The sequence below is a fragment of the Sapajus apella genome, unplaced genomic scaffold (assembly GCF_009761245.1).
Source record: "Sapajus apella isolate SASKATOON/1434 unplaced genomic scaffold, GSC_monkey_1.0 scaffold35, whole genome shotgun sequence".
Taxonomy (NCBI): domain Eukaryota; kingdom Metazoa; phylum Chordata; class Mammalia; order Primates; family Cebidae; genus Sapajus; species Sapajus apella.
Window position 1 is genome coordinate 10,136,538 of NW_022436975.1, and position 19,639 is coordinate 10,156,176.

The 19,639-nt window shown below is 36.8% G+C and overlaps 1 protein-coding gene and 1 long non-coding RNA gene across 8 annotated transcripts in view; one reads left to right on the forward strand and one right to left on the reverse strand.

Annotated features, from left to right (window-relative positions):
- Positions 1-19,639, forward strand: part of SDCBP (syndecan binding protein) — a 30,248-nt gene that overhangs the window by 2,391 nt on the left and 8,218 nt on the right. For 4 of the 7 annotated variants that reach the window (XM_032296152.1, XM_032296157.1, XM_032296159.1 and 1 more), the window contains exons 2-4: positions 9,709-9,774; positions 15,699-15,777; positions 16,993-17,102. In XM_032296152.1, coding sequence (XP_032152043.1) covers positions 9,724-9,774; positions 15,699-15,777; positions 16,993-17,102 — 240 coding nt within the window. In that variant the 5' untranslated portion in view covers positions 9,709-9,723. The remainder of the gene's footprint in view (positions 1-9,708; positions 9,775-15,698; positions 15,778-16,992; positions 17,103-19,639) is intronic. The other 3 variants (XM_032296153.1, XM_032296158.1, XM_032296156.1) reach the window with 1 other exon arrangement.
- LOC116563508 lies at positions 1,497-12,418 on the reverse strand. Its single transcript, XR_004274428.1, has 3 exons — positions 12,408-12,418; positions 4,502-4,507; positions 1,497-1,592 (listed from the first exon to the last, which is right to left on the reverse strand). It is a non-coding gene; the product is annotated as an uncharacterized LOC116563508 (long non-coding RNA).

Below are 19,639 nucleotides of genomic sequence, written 5' to 3' on the forward strand. Positions count from 1 at the left end.
GAGTCTTGCTCTGTTGCCAGGCTGGAGTGCAGTGGCGCAATCTCGGCTCACTGCAACTTCCGTCTCCTGGGTTCAAGCGATTCTTCCGCCTCAGCCTCCCGAGTAGCTGGGACCACAGGCGCGTGCCACCATGCCCGGCTAATTTTTTTGTACTTTTAGTAGAGATAGAGTTTCACGATGGCCAGGATGGTCTCGATCTCTTGACTTCATGATCCGCCTGCCTCGGCCTTCCAAAGTGCTGGGATTACAGGCAAGAGCTTCCGGCCCAGGAAGCTGTTTTTATAATAACTAGAGCCTCCGGTAATTTGGCTGGGATGATTAGCCAGATTGAGAATATTGCTCTGGAAGACTGCTTAGGATATATAAAACTGTGTTTCTAGACCCCATGTATGAGCTATCTGGAATGCTTACCATCTGGGTCCAATGGACATGTTATTTTTTTCATTTTTTACTTTTTATTTTATTTTTTTAGAGTTGGAATCTTGTTGTGTTGCTAAGGCTGGTCTCAAACTCCTGGGTTCAAGCAGTCCTCCTGCCTTGACCTCCCAAAGTGCTAGGATTACAGGCATGAGCCACAGTTCCTGGCCTGATACTTTATTTTTATTTTTTACATTTTTCATTCATTTTATGAATAGTTTGCATAAGTGACAATAAAGAGATAATGCCACACAACTTTACTAGAAATTTTAATAACAGCTTCAACAAAAGAAACACAAATTAGTATTCCAGATTTTCCTGGTTTTGAAGATATGCATAGTTGAAATAGGCAACGTCTTTGAATTCAACTAATTGCTCAACTGTCATGTAATATTTTTTAAAAATCAGTGATTCTGTAGTCCTAAATTTTAATTTTTCCAAAATGTTTTTAATACAGTGGTTCCCGACATTTTTGGCACGAGGGACTGGTTTCATGGAAGATAGTTTTTCCACGGACAGGATGGGGGGATGGTTTCAGGATGAAACTATTTCACAAGGAGTGTTTAACTGAGATCACTATAGGGTTCCTGCTCCTATGAGAATCTAATGCTGCCACTGATCTGACTTGAGGTTAGAGCTCAGGTGGTAATACTGGCTCACCTACCACTCAGCTCCTGCTGTGTGTGGCCTGTTTCCTAATGGGCCACCAACTGGTATTTGTCCTTGGCCTGGGGGTTGGGAACTCCTGTTTTAATAGTTTAGATTAAAACAAGCAAATAAACATATTTCACCTTAAACAGTCACACATCATTTTTAAGAGAGGCCAGTTGTAGTTCGTGGTTTGAGAAGGGGCGAGGTTAGTAACTCAGAAAATGATGAATAGTTCCATTCTAGGTGATAGTATTTGGAAAACTTTGCTAGTGTTTCCTACTTCATTAATCAGAATATTGTATCCAGAGAGCAAATAAACTAGAATTTTAAAATATCGCATACAGTATTTAAGTTGAGGGCCTTTGTTCTGTGCACATATTTAAAGACTTCAAGGAGGTTACTCTGATATTGCCCTGAGGGGTTTGAGGGACAAATGAGAAACTTGGTACTGTGGTAGACAATATAGATAGATAGATGATAGATATATACATACATGCATACATACATAGTCTTTTGAATAAGTCCTGAAACTATCCCAGCCACTAAAAGATCTCTTAATAATCCCATTTGGGAGTTATTTCTGAGGCCTGGGATACATTGGGTTTAGGGGCCTTTCATAAGGCATGAGTCACAGAGATTTCGAGTAACATAGCATGGGCCAAACCTGGTCAAAGGGCATGTGGGCAGTACCATTTCTTTCCAAGGAAATAGGCCAGTGGAAAAAAGCTGTCGTGGTCAGGAAGGTTTGATTAAACTCTATCAGAGCAGATGTGGAAGTTTTATCCTGTTAGTGATTACTCAGCTCAAAGGAAATCCTAGAAACAAAATTCTGTAGTTTAGTTGGTACAATAATAGTGTTTGATAAGAGTTGCAAGTGAGGTAAAATGAGATTCTTACACTGATGTAGTAGTTACTTTCAGAATCCTCTTAAACCTCATTATTGGTCATTATGAAATTCCAGCCACAATTAGAAGGGTTTCTCAGAGTTAGCTTTGCGGTTCTTGCAAAAAGGCTGTGTTTCTGAGAGTTCCCATTAGAGTTAAATATGCAGGTGACTTAATGGAGCCCTTCAGAAAAATAAAGCATTTATCATTTTTCTAGAAGGCTTTGTATACTGTTAGGTTCAAAAGTATAGACTTGCCCTGGAATATTTTGATCTTTTCAATAAGTTTTTAAGATATCTTATTTACTGTTATTTTTATAATATTTATCAACATATTAACATTTGATATCTTCTTTTTTTATTTTTTTTTTTTATTGGTGAGACAGGGTCTCAGCCTGTCACCCAGTTTAGAGAGTGGTGATGTGACAACAGTTCACTGCAGCCTCAACTTCCTGGGCTTAGGTGATCCTCCCACCTCAGCATCCTGAGTAGCTACAGGCGTGTGCCACTGTGCCTAGCTAGTTTTTTGTAGAGATGGGGTTTTTCTGTGTTGCCCAAGCTGGTTACAAACTCTTGGGCTTAAGTGATCCACCCACCTTGTTCTCCCAAACTGTTGAGATTACAGGCATGAGCCCCTGCACCTAGCTACATTTGATATCTTTGAGGATGAGGATAAAGCGTTTATGCTGTGTAAATATATTAGATGTGAGTTCTGCCATCAAGTAACGGAGATAAACATGTACTAGCTATAACTTAAGGCAGAGTTGAGAGAAATTGAAAGGAACAAATAATATCCAACTGAAGCCATCAAAGGCACCGTTTTTGAAGAAATGACACTTGAGGGCCGGGCGCGGTGGCTCAAGCCTGTAATCCCAGCACTTTGGGAGGCCGAGGCGGGTGGATCACGAGGTCAAGAGATCGAGACCATCCTGGTCAACATGGTGAAACCCCGTCTCTACTAAAACTACAAAAAATTAGCTGGGCATGGTGGCGCGTGCCTGTAATCCCAGCTACTCAGGAGGCTGAGGCAGGAGAATTGCCTGAACCCAGGAGGCGGAGGTTGCGGTGAGCCGAGATCGCGCCATTGCACTCCAGCCTGGGTAACAAGAGCGAAACTCCGTCTCAAAAAAAAAAAAAAAGAAATGGCACTTGACCTAGGCTTCAAGGCTAACTAGGATTTTGATCGCTAGAGAAGTCCTGGAAGGACGTTCCTGGAAGAGGATACACCTTTTGCAAAAATATGCAGGCATGGAAGCATGTGACCTAGTGATGAATAGTCAGTCAGTGGTTTGCAGCTACAACATTTTATTACTTGCAAATAAATTTAATGAAATGGGTCAAGAAAGTAAAATTGAGGAATGCTTTGTGATTTAGAAGAATAGTGAGAATTAATTAAGATCAATACACTTAAACCTGAAACTTACTTTTTATGGAAGTGTAAATTAAGGTAATATTTGTTATTTAAAAAAAATTTGAAAGTCCATTTCTTTTCTAGTCTTGAGTTGCTGGTTATGAATTAACTCAAGAGTTGTTCAGACAACTTCAGTTAATATTTGTTCGAAGAGAAACGTCTATGGGGAGAAAAGTTAGGAAACCACTTCATTTTTCAAGATACAGTGGGATTTTGAAGTTAGCCAGTGACAATAAAAAAAAAATCAAAACCAGAAATAGTATTAAATGGCTAGGTAACATTCTTTTCAGTGCATTTTGGTTGTTGATATTGCAACTTGCTTTGCATTTTGTATATTACGTATCATATGCATTTCATTCATTATATATCTTATGCATTTTGTTTATATTGATAGAATGGTTGAACATTTAAGGCAAAAAATTGTGTTTAAGGGAAAGGCTGCTAGGAGATTGATCCTTTGAACCCAAAGAAGATAATTCACTTTGTTCTCCTGGATTAATACAATTAAATCATATTTAATAGTGCTCTCTCAAGAATGTCCTTTTTTTTCCCCCACAAACCTAGATTCTGTTTTTTCCTTAAGGACTGTACCAGGCCACTACTATTCAGCATTGAACTGGAGATTATAGCCAGAGAAATTAGGCAAGAAACAAATAAAAGAAGGGTAATGTCAGCAAGAAGGTGCAACAGAAAGCCCACACGTTTCTTCTCCCCACAGAGATACTGATTCAATAACAATACACACCCCAGATCTCTTTGTGAGAAATCCAGAAACTAGTTAAGAGACTCCTGCATTCTAGGCGAGCAGTAAACCAGCTGCATACAAGATGGTAGGAAAATTCATCCTACTTGCTTACCATAGTTCATTCCCCTGGCTCAGCATGGCATGAGCGAGAGGAAACTCCAGACTCCTGGCTTTTCCCTGGGGAGGGAAAGAGAACACTGAAACATACGTTTGAAATTCAGATTTTTCAAAGGTCTGCCCAAGGGACTGGTTTTTATTTTGCCTGAATATAAGCTCTGACAGGAAAGGGCACCAGGTTGCAGGGTTATTAAAAACAAAGTTGACAGTTTAGCATGCACTCACCATCGTTCCTCCCCCTCCCTCAGCATGAAACCAGCAGGAGAAAATTCTCAACTTTTGGCTTCTCCTTGGGGAGACAAAAAATTTGGAATGTGTGTCCAGTGTTTCAGTTTTTCAGTGGGCTGAGGGACTAGCTTCTGTCTTGCTTATCTTGGAAAGCTGACAGGAGCTGGTGTATCCAGGTGCCCGGGAGCCACTGAGAACAAGAGAGCTGTAAAACTTGTTGCTGCTCTAGAGGACCCATGGTAGAGCAGACAGAGAATGATACAGCTCAGCAGCCTCTCCCTAGGTGTGGCATGAAAGGCCTTGGGGAGAGAATAGTGGAGTATGTGTCTTACGTTCCAGCACTTCAGAGAGCTACCTAAGGAACTGGTTTCTGTTTCACCTGGCTTGGAGCACAGGCAGGAGTGGGCATACTCTAAAAACCCACTGACAGGAAAGGGCACCAGGTTGGGCACCTCTGAAAACAAAAGGCTGGGTGGCTTGCAGCAGTTCCAGAGAACCTGAAGTACGATAGACAGATACCACAGGGAGCAAAAGATTATGAGATCCTGAAAAAGGAAACCAACAAGTTCATCTTGAGAATTTATACACACTAGTCGAGAAGAAGCATCCTCAGGAAAGGTTCAAAAGGTGTGCAGAATCTCTAGTCAGGCTGATCAGTGAGATCTTTCTCTGTATAGAGCCAGCTCACAAAGTCTGGGAGAGGTGATATTTTTTCAGATGCTTAGATTCCAACATGATGTTAAAAGGCACACAAAGAAACAGGGAAACATGGCACAATCAAAGGGTCAAAATATCCAGGAACCAACTTTAAAGAAACAGGTGTATCTTGATTATCTCAGAAGGAATTCAGACTAACCACCATAAAGATGCTCAGTGACCTGAGGAAAATGCTACAGGAACAAAATGATATCAACAAAGAGATTGAAAATGTAAAAAGAAACCAAACAAACGTTGTAACAGATGCAATATGCTTCTTTGACTGATAGATTTACTAGAGGGGTTTAGCAGCAGTGTTTTTCAGGAGAAGAATTAGTGAAATTGAAGCCAGTCATTTGAAATTTTCCAGTCAGAGAAACAAAAATAAAAAGAATAAAAAAAGAATGAAGATAGCCTAGAGTACTAAAGGGACAGCATCAATTGTATCAATATAGATTGTATGGAAGTTCCATATGTTGGAAAAAGAAAGGAGCATTTGAAGAAATAATGCCCAAAACTTCCCAAATCTGAGGAGGATAGCAGACATCCAGATTCAAGAAGCCCAAGGGACTCCAAGGTGGAACAATCCGAAGACATCTACATGGAACCACACCATAATCAAATTGTCTAAGTCAAAGAATTTTGAAAGCAGCAGGAAAAGAGCAACTTGTCATGTACAAAGGAGATCCCGTAGGACTATGAGTAGATTTCTTAGCAGAAACCTTGGAGGTCAGAAAGGAGTGGGATGATATAGTCAAACTACTGGAAGAAAAACTGCCAGCAAAGTATTGTATCTGGCAAAACTTTCCTTCAAAAGTGAAAGAGAAATAAGATTCTCAATAAGAAATAAGCAAAATAAGAAATGAGCAAAATCTGAGAGAGTTCATCACCACTGTATCTGAATGCTGATGCAGTCTATTAAATGGAAACAGAAGGATATTCAACATGAAAGTTTAAAACGAAATGATAAAGCTATGGACAAATATAGGTTTGCATATTCTAATGGTGGTGAGTAAATCACATTTATGTCTGATACATAAATCTAAGACAAAAGTATAAGTGCCTATAGCTATAAAAATGTTAATGGATCCAGGCGCGGTGGCGCATGCCTGTAGTCCCAGCTACTCTGGAGGCTGAGGCTGGAGGATCGCTTGAGCCCAGGAGTTCTGAGCTGTGGTGTGCTATGCCGATCCGGTGTCTGCACTAAGTTCAGCATCAATATGGTGACCTCCCAGGAGCAGGGAACCACCAGGTTGCCTAAGGAGGGGTGAACCAGCCCAGGTCAGAAATGGAGCAGGTCAGAACTCCCGTGCTGATCAGTACTGGTGTCATGCCTGTGAATAGCCCCTGCACTCCAGCCTGGGCAACATAGCAAGACCCTGTCTCTAAAAAATAAAAAAAATGTTAATGGATAAACAGCATAAAAGATGTAATTTTTGACAGTAATGCAGTATAGGGGTGGATGAAAAGAAGCAATATTGTATGCAGTTGAAGTTATCAGCTTAGAATAGGTTTATTATAAGATGTTTTATGTAAGCTCCATGGTAACCACAAAGAAAATACACATAGAAAATACACACAAAAAAGAAAGGAATCAAAGCATATCTATTAAAAACTCTGAAACAACAAGCATGATGGCGAGAGAGGAAAGGAAAGACAAAAAAGCTACAAGAAAGAAAATCAATAACAAAATGTCAATTGTAAGTTCTTCCCTATCAGTAATAACTTTAACTGTAAATGTACTAAACTCTCCAGTCAAAAGACATAGAGGGGCTGAATGGATTAAGAAAAGAAAACCAAGAGCCAGCTATACCCAGTTTATAAGAGACACCCTTTACAGTTATTTAAGGATGCATGCTGAAAGTAAAAGTATGGAAAAAGATATTCCATGCAAATAGTAACCAAAAAGGAGTAGGGGTGACCATATTTATATCAAATACCATACATCATGTACAAAATTAACAAAATAAATCAAACATATAAATGCAAGAACTAAAGACATAAAATTTTTAGAAGAAAACATAAGGATAATTCTTTATGAACTTGAGTTGGGCAATAGTTTCTTAGATGTTACATCTAAAGCATAAGCAACCAAGAAGAAATATAGATTCAACTTTGTCAAAACTAAAAACTTCAGACTGCAAAGTGTACTGTGAAAAAATGAAAAGACAATCTACAAAATAAGAAAAGTGTTTGTAAATCATATATGATAGTGGTCTATGCTGTGGTCTGAATGTTTGTGACCCTGTCCCTCCATTCATATGTTGAATCCTGTAATCATCAAGGGGATGGTATTAGAGTTACCATATGACCCAGCAGTTGCATGCTTAACTATATTCTAAGAGAATTAAAGATGCATTTATTGAAAAAAATATGTAAACTTACATATTATTTACTAACAATGCAAATGCTCATTAGCATTTGTAGCAGCATTATTCATAATAGTCAAAAAGTGCATATAATCCAAATGTCATCTGCTGATGAATTCATAAATACAAGATGGTATACATACAATGGAATATTATTCAGCTATAAAAATGAATGAAATACTGATACATGCTCCAGCAGATGAACCTTGAGCATATGTGAAAAAATCCAGATGACATATTTTTTTTGTTGTTGTTGTTTGTTTGTTTTTAAAGACGGGGTTTCACCATGTTGGTCAGGCTGGTCTTGAGCTCCCGACCTCCGGTGATCCGCCCACCTTGGCCTCCAAAATGTTTGGATTACAGGCGTGAGCCACCACGCCTGGCTGTTGTTGTTTTCTTTTTAGAGATGGGGTTTCATCATGTTGGTCAGGCTGGTCTCAAACTCCCAGCCTCAGGTGATTCGCCTGCCTTGGTCTCCTAAAGTGCTGGGATTACAGGGGTGAGCCACCGCATCTGACCAGAAGCCACATTTTCTAAGATTCTACGTTAAGTATCCAGAATAGGTAAATCCAGAGGCGGGAAGTGTATGTGTGGTTGCCTGGAGCTGGAAGGAGGGTAGAATGGGGAAGGCATGAGATTTCTTTTGGGGAGGGTGGAAATATTCTAAGATTAGACAGTGGAGATGATTGTAGAAGTCTGTGACTATACTAAAAACCATTGCATTGTATACTTTGAAAGGCTTTATTTTAGAATGTGTGAATTATATAAATTTAAAAAGGAACGATTATATACTGTCCAACTAGGAGACAGAGACCATATAGTGATTTTAACAGTAGAGGTCTAATACACAGAATTATTAGTTATAACGTGGTTGAAGAAGTAGAGATCGACTCATTAGAAGTAAAGACAACTTTGAAAAATACTGTAAGAGCAGACTTAATAAGCAGCCACTAACTCCAGGGCTGCTCCCCTACTGGGGCTGATCCAGGTTTGGCTGAAGAGGGGGCAGATGTCACTGGCAGCTGGTGAAGTTGCCAGATATGCTGTTTAACTTCCTCGAAATTCTCCCTCTGGCGTGCTGAACCTTGGAATTTGCTGCAGAAGCCACGTGAAGGGGTTGAGAAAGCTGCTTGGGGAGATTCTTTGATGGTGGCATTCTGCTGCAAAGTTACTCAACAGAGTGCTGGGGTGAGCATCTGCATGCTTGTGAAACTACTTCCTGCGGGTTGCAAGATGCTATAGGAGCAGGTGCTGTAGGTGTCTGGCTAGAGTAGTACGTTGGAACCACGAAAAGAAAAACCTCTTACTCCTCCAAGGTACCTCCAGTTGCTTCTACTGACAAGGCTTAACATCATGCCAGCTGGCAACAGAGCAATATCGAAAGGGCTCAGCTCCATTTTGGGAGAGAGAGCAATAAGAAGTGGATTTGGAAATGGGAGGTAATAAATTGATACCTGAATCAAGAGTCTTATAAACTGTATACCAGTTTAGCATATATTCTGTTTTATTGGGTTGAGTGAAAGTTATTCATCTCAAAACAGCTAAATAAAATTTAAAATATGTATTCATATAACATGTTTAGGGAATTGTGTTTTAAATTATTACAAAAAGCAATTTATGATAACTAAAAAAATATACTTCTACTTAATATAGAAGTATTATTCAATAAAAAGTAAAAATTTCCCTCTTATTCCTCATTCCATTACCATCTGTCTTCCGAAGATAAATCTGGTAGTAGTTGGTATATTTTCTTCTATGTACATATGTGTATGCATACAGTTTTCTTAGTGATAGAGCTTTCATGTATTGATACTGCATATGATCTGCTTTTAGGCTTTTGTTGTTAGAAGGAAATGTAGTTGTATAATGCCCAAGGGCATTGTACTAAGGGTAGTTTCCTAGTCCTGGCTAAGTTGCAAATACTTGTCTAAGTTAGGAGTAAGTCACATAACTGTTCTATTTGATTTTCTGAATTTGTAAAATGAAGGGACTTTTACTTGAAAGGAATTTTAAAATCTGTGATGGATATAGTTCAGTAATAATATTAGGGGAAGGAAGGGTAGTTTGGTAATTGTTAAGTATCAGCTAACTTTTGGTATAGTCTGTATATTCCTATTTTTAAATATGTTTTGCAATTTAAATGTTGTTTTAATTTCTGTGACATCAGAGTAATATAACTTTTTTTTTTTAGAAGAATCCAGCAAAAATGTCTCTCTATCCATCTCTTGAAGACTTGAAGGTAGACAAAGTAATTCAGGTATGATAGTTTAAATATGTTTTCAAAACAGACACAGCAACATATATTCTACTTATAGGTGAAGTAAAGCAGGATAGCTAAATAGTAGATATATTTGTTCATTTTTGCACTTCATAAACCTTTTTTCAGTTTTTTTAATTGCAGGCTAAAAAGTTTACAGAAAAACTAGCAATTTGTTTTTCATTTCACTGTGAATAACAGGAATGGGATTTTTTTTAAATTTGACTTACACTTTCTACATGTAACTTAATTTTCTGACTAAAATTATATGTAACATTGAAGTTGACAAAATATACTCTAATTTTTTAGATATTCATAGTTTTGTGTAAAATTGGTATATTTTTCTTTTGGATCTTTAAGTATAATCACTCTTTAAAGTAATTCTGTGCCTCCTAATTGAGGTTAAAATTACAAAAATAGTGGATTACATGCTGCTTTTGGAAGAGCAGTCGTGTAAAAGCACAAGGAAAGTGTAGTGATTTTTTTCCTTTGAGAGAATGAGCAGCAGACATTTAACTTGCTCATTCTCTAAATGACTGTTAGAGATTGCAGTATTTCTATTTGCATTGAGTTGAAAATTTTTATAGTCCTTAGTATAAGTATTAGCTTTGAAGGCAAACACTTCTGCTTAATAACAAAATGTAGAATGGAGATCAATTCTGGCTATATGGGAAATTTTTGGTAATTTTAACTGGGGATAATTTGTAGTATATGATAATTCATCTGTTTATGGTTAGCTTTCAACTTGATCTCTTATCAATTTAGAATTTCTTCAGCTATTGTTTATTATTTTAATTTGACAAGATAAACAAAAACTCCTTACCTTGAAGATCATATTACTTGAGGCCCTGTCTTTGATTTACTAGAAAGTAAGATTACTTGATAATTGATTTTTGAACAGCTGTTTTCTATCATAGATCCAGTATGGATATTAAAATGAGATTTGTAAAATCTGAAATCTACAGTTCAGCTGTCAAGGTTTCGTTGCCTCAAACAGTCATCTTTTAATTGTTCCTTTCACTTCTTTCTTCAGTATTTTGTCAGTAGTTTCTTCATGTGGTTTTTATTTCCAAGTAGTTCATCTAAGCAAGTACTCTTTCTTTTTGAAAGGCTTTTATCTGAAATATTTAGCTTTCCAAAATAACTACTTAACCATTAATATGACATCAGCACATTAGCTGATAAGGATTTGTAAATGGACCTGAAAGTATGACTAATCTTTCTTTGTTTTCACCCTTTTTTGTTAGCTTTTTATGGAATTGAATGTAAATCACTATAGTCAGATATGAGCTGAGGATTTTGATTTTGCAAACAGGAGAAGAAGAGTTGATATTGACAAATATTGGAATGAAAAATAAAGAGGGCTACCATCTGTATCATGCTGTCCTCTTTAAACAGAAGTGAACTGAATTACATAGGTTTTTCTATTAAAGAACCTTTTATGTTCAGAGCAGAAAGCAGCTGGAAGATAAAACAATGATTAAAGAGCAGGAAACATGGTTCTTTTATTACCCCTGAAGTTGAATTTTAAAATATTTCTAATCTAGCCATTAAACTCTTTGGCTGTATTATTTTTGCATCATTTTCTAAGGCGATGATACTCATGTTTGTTTTTATTCTTAGGATTCCCCTGAAACGGTATTATGAAGGAAGGTAGTATTCATTTTCTCATCTGCTGGCCTTTAACACCACAGCAAAGCTAAATTACAGCAGTGAACCAACCGTTCATATTTTTAAAACTATTCTGTAGCAGCCATTAGGCTGTGGCTTTTAGCATCATACGGTCCCTAGAACTCTATCCATTCCAAATCCTGACAAGAGCCTGTGGTTCCTCTTCTTATGCAAAGTAAGCTTTTAATAAATAATGATATACAGAACCAGAGCTTATCAGTTTGCTAATATCGTGAGCAGAATTTGGCAGAAGTGACTCTATAAGCACAGTTTTTCCAAATCCTTTCTGATAATGACAGAAACAATAGGCCCTGGCATGCTCCCTGGGGCACCCCAACCCGTTTTTATTAGTAGTGTCAGATTTCAAAGGAAGTTTGAAATAAGTAGCTACATTTAATGGTGTACAGTACTTGAAATTGGGTTACATCCTTTTGTTTCATTTTTATTGCAAATAATTAAATTTATATAACTTTGTTTACAGGGAGCTTTCTATATGTATTCTTCAGTATTCCTTGGATTAAAAACAATAGCAGTGAAAGTATAGAAAATCATAACTACATACAAAGAAGAGGTATTTTCATTTAGTAAGCTGTGTTTTAGAGCAATTTTGGATTCACAACAAAATTGATCAGAAAGTACAGTATACCCTCTGTCCTCACACATGCACAACCTCCCCCAGTATCAGCATCTGCACCAGAGCAGTACATCTGGCTCATTAGTTATCACCCGAAATCTACATGTTTACATTAGGATTCACTATTTTGACAAATGTACAGTGACATGTATATAGTCATGTATTGCTTAAAGATGGGTATTTTCTGAGAAATGCCTCATTAGGCAGTTTTGTTGTGCAAACATGATAGAGTGTACTTCCACAAATCTGGATGGCGTAGCCTACTACAGATCTAGGCAATATGGTATAGCCTGTTGTTCCTATGCTGCAAACCTGTACAGCATGTTACTGTACTGAATACTGTAGGCTGTTGTTATACAATAGTATTTGTGTATCTAAACACAGAAAAGGTATGGGAAAAATATGGTGTGAAAGATTTTAAATGGTACATCTATATAAGGCATTTATCATGAATGGAGCTTCCAGGACTAGAAGTTGCACTGGGTGAGTCAGTGAGTGAGTGGTGAGTGAATGTAAGGCCTAGGACATTACACTGCTGTAGACTTCATCAGCACTCAACACTTGGGCTGCACTAAATTTATAGAAAATTTTTTGTTCTCAAATAATAAATTAAACTTAGCTTCCTGTAACTTAATTTTTTTAACTTCCTACTCTTGTAACATAGTTTAAAACACAAACACATGGTACAGCTGTATAAAATATTTTCTTTCTTTATATCTTTATTCTATAAGCTTATTTTTGAAATTCTTAGTTTTTAAAAATTACTTGTAAGTTAGTTAAAAACTAAGACACATGCTCATATTAGCCTAGGCCTGCACAGGTTCAGGGTCATCACTGTCTTCCACCTCTGCATTGTCCCACTGAAAGATCTTCAGAGGCAGTAACATGCATGGAGTTTTCATCTCCAATGAGAACAGTGCCTTTTGGAATGGAATACTCCTGAAGGATCTGCTGAGACTGTTTTACAGTTAATTTTTTTTTTTTTAAACAGAGTGTCACTCTGTCACCAGGCTGGAGTGCAGTGGCTCGATCTTGGCTCACTGCAACCTCCGCCTCCTGGGCTCAAGCGATTCTCCTGCCTCAGCCTTCCAAGTAGCTGGGACTACAGGTGCAAGCCACCATGCTGAGCTAATTTTTGTATTTTTGGTAGAGATGAGGTTTCACCATGTTGGCCAGGATGGTCTCGATGTCTTGACCTCATGATCCACCTGCCTCAGCCTCCCAAAGTGCTGGGATTACAGATGTGAGCCACCATGCCTGGCCCAGTTAACTTTTTTTACAAGTAGAAGAATATACAAGTAAAGATAAAATGTATAACACAGGAAAGACATATATGAGTAACAGTCATTTATTATCAACTAATTATGTACCATGCATAATTGTAGGTGCTGTCCTTTTATATGACTGGCAGTACAGTAAGCTTATTTACACCAGCATCACCACAAAGTAATGAGTTGTTCTGTGTTGCAGTAGCTTATAATGTCAGTAGGCAATCAGAATTTTTGAGCTTTATTATAATCTCATGAGACCACTGTTGTATATGTGGTTCATCATTGACCAGAATATACAGCACATGACCGTATACCATTGTAGCATTAGACAGAATAGTTTCACTGCTCCAAAAATCCTTTGTTAATGCCTGTTCTTCCTTCCCTTCTAGCAACTCCTGGCAACCAATAATTTCCTTTTGCTTTTGTGATTTTTTTTAGAGTCAGGATGTCTCTCTGTTGCCCAGGGTGGAGTACAGTGGTATAATCATAGCTCACTGCAGCCTCTATCCTCCTGCCACAGCCTCCTAACAAATTTATTTTTTTTTGAGATGTAGTCTTGCTTTGTCACCCAGGCTGGAGTACAGTGGCGTGATCTTGGCTCACTGCTATTTCTGCCTTCTGGGCTCAAACAATTCTCCTTGCCTCAGCCTCCTCAGTAGCTAGGATTTACAGGCAACTGCCACCATGCCTGACTAATTTTTGTGTTTTTGCTAGAGATGGGGTTTTTGCCACGTTGGCCAGTCTAGTCTTGAACTCTTGACTTCAGGTGATCCGCCTGCTTTGGCCTCCCAAAGTGCTGGAATTACAGATGTGAGCCACTGCGCGTGGCCAAAAATTTTTTTGTGTATAGACAGGGTTTTCCTATGTTGTCCAGGCTGGTCTTGAACTCCAGACCTCAAGCAGCTCTCCTGCTTGGGCTTCCCAAAGTGCTGGGATTAAAGGCCTGAGTCACCATGCCTGTCCTAATATTTTATTGTCTCCACACTTTTGCATTTTTCAAGATGTCATATAGTTGGAATCATAAAGTATGTAGCCTTTTGAGATTGGTTTCTTTTAATTAGTAATATCCACTTAAGTTTCCTCCATGTCTTTTCATGTCTTTTTAGCTCATTTATTCAGTGCTGCACAGTATTTTTTTTCTTGGACATGATTCAAGAAGTAATACAAAAAGCCACTAGCTCCTTTTAGCTAATAAGTGGCAAGAGAACTTTCAAAGTTCAACCATGTTCAGTTTGTGGATTGTTATTTACAATAATAAAGATTTTCGTGTTGTATTTTAAGTGTAGAATGTGTAACAAATTATGAAATAATAAATATTAAAGGATGACTCAACAAGTATATCAGAATATATGATTTTAGTACCATTCATAGCTTTTGTAAGCTTATTTAAACTGAGCTTTCATATCTGTAAGCATCTTTAGGACTACTCTTGACATTGATTTTAGGGCTAGATTGAGATACTACTGTGAACTTCATTTCTTTAAATGATACATTCCAATAAGTAAAAATTTGGTAATTAGAGATTGGTCATACAACTTATTATCAAACTTGTCTCTAATGCCATATAGCAATTTCAGAAAGTCAGATCTAATTGTAAATGATAAAGTGTTTCAGTCAGTGAGATACATCATATGATGTAGGCCATCAAGGCAGCCCTCAGAAGAGGATACTTAAGCATGAGTAGCACTGATAAATCTTTACCATATCAGAGTGATTTTGGCAAGTTTGTTTAACAGTTACAAATTACATTACCCTGTCATCATCCATTTACGTTAGTGATAAAGTGTACTATTGCATAGTTTCTGATATTTTAAAAGTACTTATTATAGCATAAACTCCTTATTATACATGCTGCAATGAAGATAAAGATGATTTCAGTGGGACATGCTAAAATGTTAAATATTAGCAGCTTGGTTAGTATTAATTTTTTAGGTGTTTTTCTGATATGTGACTTTTTATATAAATATGGCTGAGCTTTTTTCTTATGCAAATAAAATACTTTTACTTGGACTAATTAGTAAAAGAATAATGATAATATAAAATTTATTCATTTTAGAATGCACTTTGAAAATGTTTGTGGCAGTACTATGAAATACTGGTTATAAGACATGTAGAATGGTACTTCTACAATTTTTACATGATAGCCTTAGAAGTATTTAGAATATCAAATATAGTTTTGATTTGCAGATTTCCTTTGAAAAATGTATTGCTGACGTGTTTGAAATTAACCCTTGTTAAATAAATCTTCATTTTTTTGGTTTCTTTTTGCAAGTATTGGACTTATAAATTGTATAAGAATATAAAGTAAGTATGGCATATTGTTAGAATTTTCTTCTTTTCTTTTTCAGGCTCAAACAGCTTTTTCTGCAAACCCTGCCAATCCAGCAATTTTATCAGAAGCTTCTGCTCCCATCTCTCAAGATGGAAGTAGGTTTATATTTTGAGTTTATTCTCTGTGAACAGAAATATTGTTGTCTTCTTTGCTCAAACAAGGAATCCAAGATTTTTTTTTTTGACAAGCTGCATAAAATTGGTGTTTAAGCTGTGGTAGTTATTAATAAGAAAAAAAGTTTACTTTAAAAACTAACCCTTTTTCTAATCAAGAGAGTGAACTGTGGCTCTTTGGATGTATTTTATGGTTTAATGAAAATTGATTTTAGCCTGACTCATAAATCCCTAACATATGGCTGATTCATTTATGAATGCATTATATCTATGAATTCACATATATAAGAACTATAGTTGCCCCATGCTGCTGCTGTTGAACTTTCTGAATTGTCCTTTGTCTTTCCTATGGGAGCTTCTGAAATTTCTAGCCACCTCCTCTCTGGGGAGCTTCCTAAATCTTGAGGTCTTTATTCATTCTCTGTATCCTGTCTTTGGTCCCTTTTTCTTCGAGGTTCAGAGGGATTCAGGACAAAGCTCCTAAATATTATGACTTAGGATACAAAATAAGTGTTAAATAGGTTTTTGTGGTCTGTCATTTTCAGTTTATAACATTGTGTCTCATAGAAAATTCATTTTAAGTCACAGATAATTCATTTTAAGTCTCATGTAAAAAAGAGCTTTTGGAAATAGTATATAACTACTAATAAGTGACATAATGTTAATATTTAAAAATGTTTCCAGGATTTCATTGGAATGTGGTTAACATTATTAAAATAAGACACTAAATAAATGTACAAGCTTTCAAAAAAATTGTTCAGAAGAATCATTCCATAGTCCTTTTTACAGAATGAGTTATCAGTAGCTGACTTGACAAATAGATATTTTGGTCAGTTTTGAATTGGAGAATCAATGGTATTCTTATTAAATTCCTAATCAAGTAGATTTAAGAAACAGGAAAGGCAAGATAGCTTATTTGGAAAAATTGTTTCTACTTTTGAGTATTTAAGAATCTCTGGTTGTTTCAGTTCAGATGTCTTCATATTTTAAGAATTTTAAACATTTTCTGTATTTTCTATTTCTGATCATTACAGAGATGGGGAAGTGCCTTTCCAAATTGCTACTTTAAAATCATTCCAGATTTTATCACTTAAATGTAATTTTGTTAATACACAGAAGCCTATAATAAAAGTAGTTTTCATTTTGTGTATTCTGTAAGTGCTTTTTAATTTATTCATTCATTCATTTACTTATTAGATCTCTATCCCAGACTGTATCCAGAGCTCTCTCAATACATGGGCCTGAGTTTAAATGAAGAAGAAGTACGTTCAAATGTGGCCATGGTTTCTGGTGCACCAATTCAGGGGGTATGTACAGTGTAATTAATTTTGAATTATATAAAACCGTACTTTACATGTAAATATAAGCTCTCCTCTCTGTGGCTAACTCACAAATATATAACTAGCATTGAACCTCACTTGGCAGAATTTTTAGACTTCCTTTGGATATTATTTCTTACATAGTCTACTTCATTTTGTGCTACACTTTTTGAGTTTATTAGGACTTAGATTCAGATACCTTTTAATACTCCATTCTCCTTTGTCTTCTGCATTTAGTCAGTTTCTAAATCCTATTGATTCTGTTTCTGTTTCTTATATTCATTTTATCTGTTTTTTGTCCATTCCAGTCCTACTATTACCATATTCGGGGTTTCTCTACTTCTAGCCTTCATTATTATAGTACTCTCTTAAATTTCCTGTAGCAACTTATTTCAGACAGCCCTAAGCTGCTGCTAATCATTCTGAAATGTACATACATATCTATCATATCTGTGCTCATAATCTGTTTTTTTTTTTTTTTTTTTTTTTTTTTTTTTTTGAGACAGAGTCTCACTCTGTCACCCAGGCTGGAGTGCAGTGGCACAATCTTGGCTCACTACAACCTCCATCTCTCAGGTTCAAACTATTCTCCTGCCTCAGCCTTCCAAGTACAGCCTGGGACTACAGGTGCATGCCACCATGCCAGCTAATTTTTTGTATATTTAGTAGAGATGGGGTTTCGCCATATTGGCCACTCTGGTCTTAAATTCCTGACCTCAGGTGATCCACCAGCCTTGGCCTCCCCAAGTGCTGGGATTACAGACATGAGCCACTGCACTTGCCTTTGCTCTTAATCTTTTAACATTCTTTTTGAAATCCAAAGCTCCATGTAAATTAGACCCCAGATTCTAGTGTATAGTGGATCTGATAGCCTTTTATTTAGGTTATTGCTATGACCATAGCACTTTGTACCACTTATTATAATCGTAGTTAAATACTTCATGAGAGGTCTGTGTCTGTCTTATTGCTATATCCCAATGCATATACAGTACATGGCATTTATGTATTTACCAAATATTTATTGAAAACTTGCTTGCGTTAGTGGTGATGCAGTTGGGAAAACAAATAATAGTAGGTATTTCAACAGAGGTAATTTAAGAGGTTGAAATATTGAAAAAACATAAATGGACATAGATGTAATTGCAAATAGCTAGCTGCTTCTCCTAGGACTGGGGTAGCACAGGGGAGAGATTAGAGTTAGCAGAACCTAGAAGCTTGAGGGAAGAGCCCCACAGAGCTGGGACTCAGACCTTGGACAAGGGGACACTACTAGTACCTCTGAGGGATTGTGATGAGGCTAGTTTTGGGAGTGTCAGTAAAAGTTGCAGACTGGAACCAATGCTGCTGCCAGGGTTAAGGGCCAGGCTTACACAATGCTAACAGGAACAGGAAGTACACAGGAAGGAACGAGGTGCTTTTCACTCCAGTCACTGACAAATGAAAATATAATTTGCACAGTTAGGCCCAGTGTCACCAAGTAGAGTCTAGAAGGGTAGATTTGGAGCTGATCAACAGTAGCTCAATATCTGTTACCACTTTCTCCTTTGACTACTCAGTATGTCCACACATCTACAAATATTTGAATTGCATGTGACAACATTAACAACTTTATACTTTCTCCTTAAAAGATGCACTTCTTCATAAAATCAAAGTTCAAACTTTATAAAGCGTTCCATAATAAATACCTTAGGCTTACATGGTCACTTACGATCTTTATCACATATTCTTATTGTTGTTTGTTTGTTTACAATCTTTAAAAATATAAAAATCATTCTTAACTCAGGGGTGGACAAAATGAAGACATGTACCCTTCGATATAAATGAAGTTGCTCTTACCCTTTCTCCAGAAAGGGATGATACCAGTTAATGTGGCTATCTCTGGGCAGTGGTCATGGTGTTGATTACTATATGATATTAATTACCCTTCTAAGTATTCACTTTCCCAACAGAATATTTTTAATTTAAAGGCAAAAGTGTAAAGTTAACCACCGCCAACAATTCATACATAAAGGTAAAAGGAGGTACAAATGAACAGAAAGATTAATTGCTGTATTTATGGAAAATATACAGATACAAAGAAGAGCCATAGCTGCTCTGATTCTTATTTTAGTAACTGGTCATGAGGCTGTAGTTAACATTTAGAAGTTCCTTTGTTCACTACATGGATGCTTACTTAGATCCTTTTGCCCTTGGGCAATACATCAGCTGGTCTTTTTAAAAAAAACTTAATACCTAGAAGGGTGACCTAAACCTTCATTTTTTGTGTCTCAATCTCCAGGGTTCTTCAGTGCACCACTGCCTTTTCTTTTTCTTCTTTTTAATTTTAAATTACTTGAAGTTGTTGCTGGAGATTTCTGTTAACTCTTCATATCTAGTGAATTTTTTAATTCACATACTTTTTTTTTCTCTTGATATTCTATCTCGATCTCCCCCCTCCCCAGCTTTATTGAGGTATAATTAACAGATAAAAATTGTTTATATTCAACTGTGTATTTCAATACAACTTGATGTAGTGATACACACAC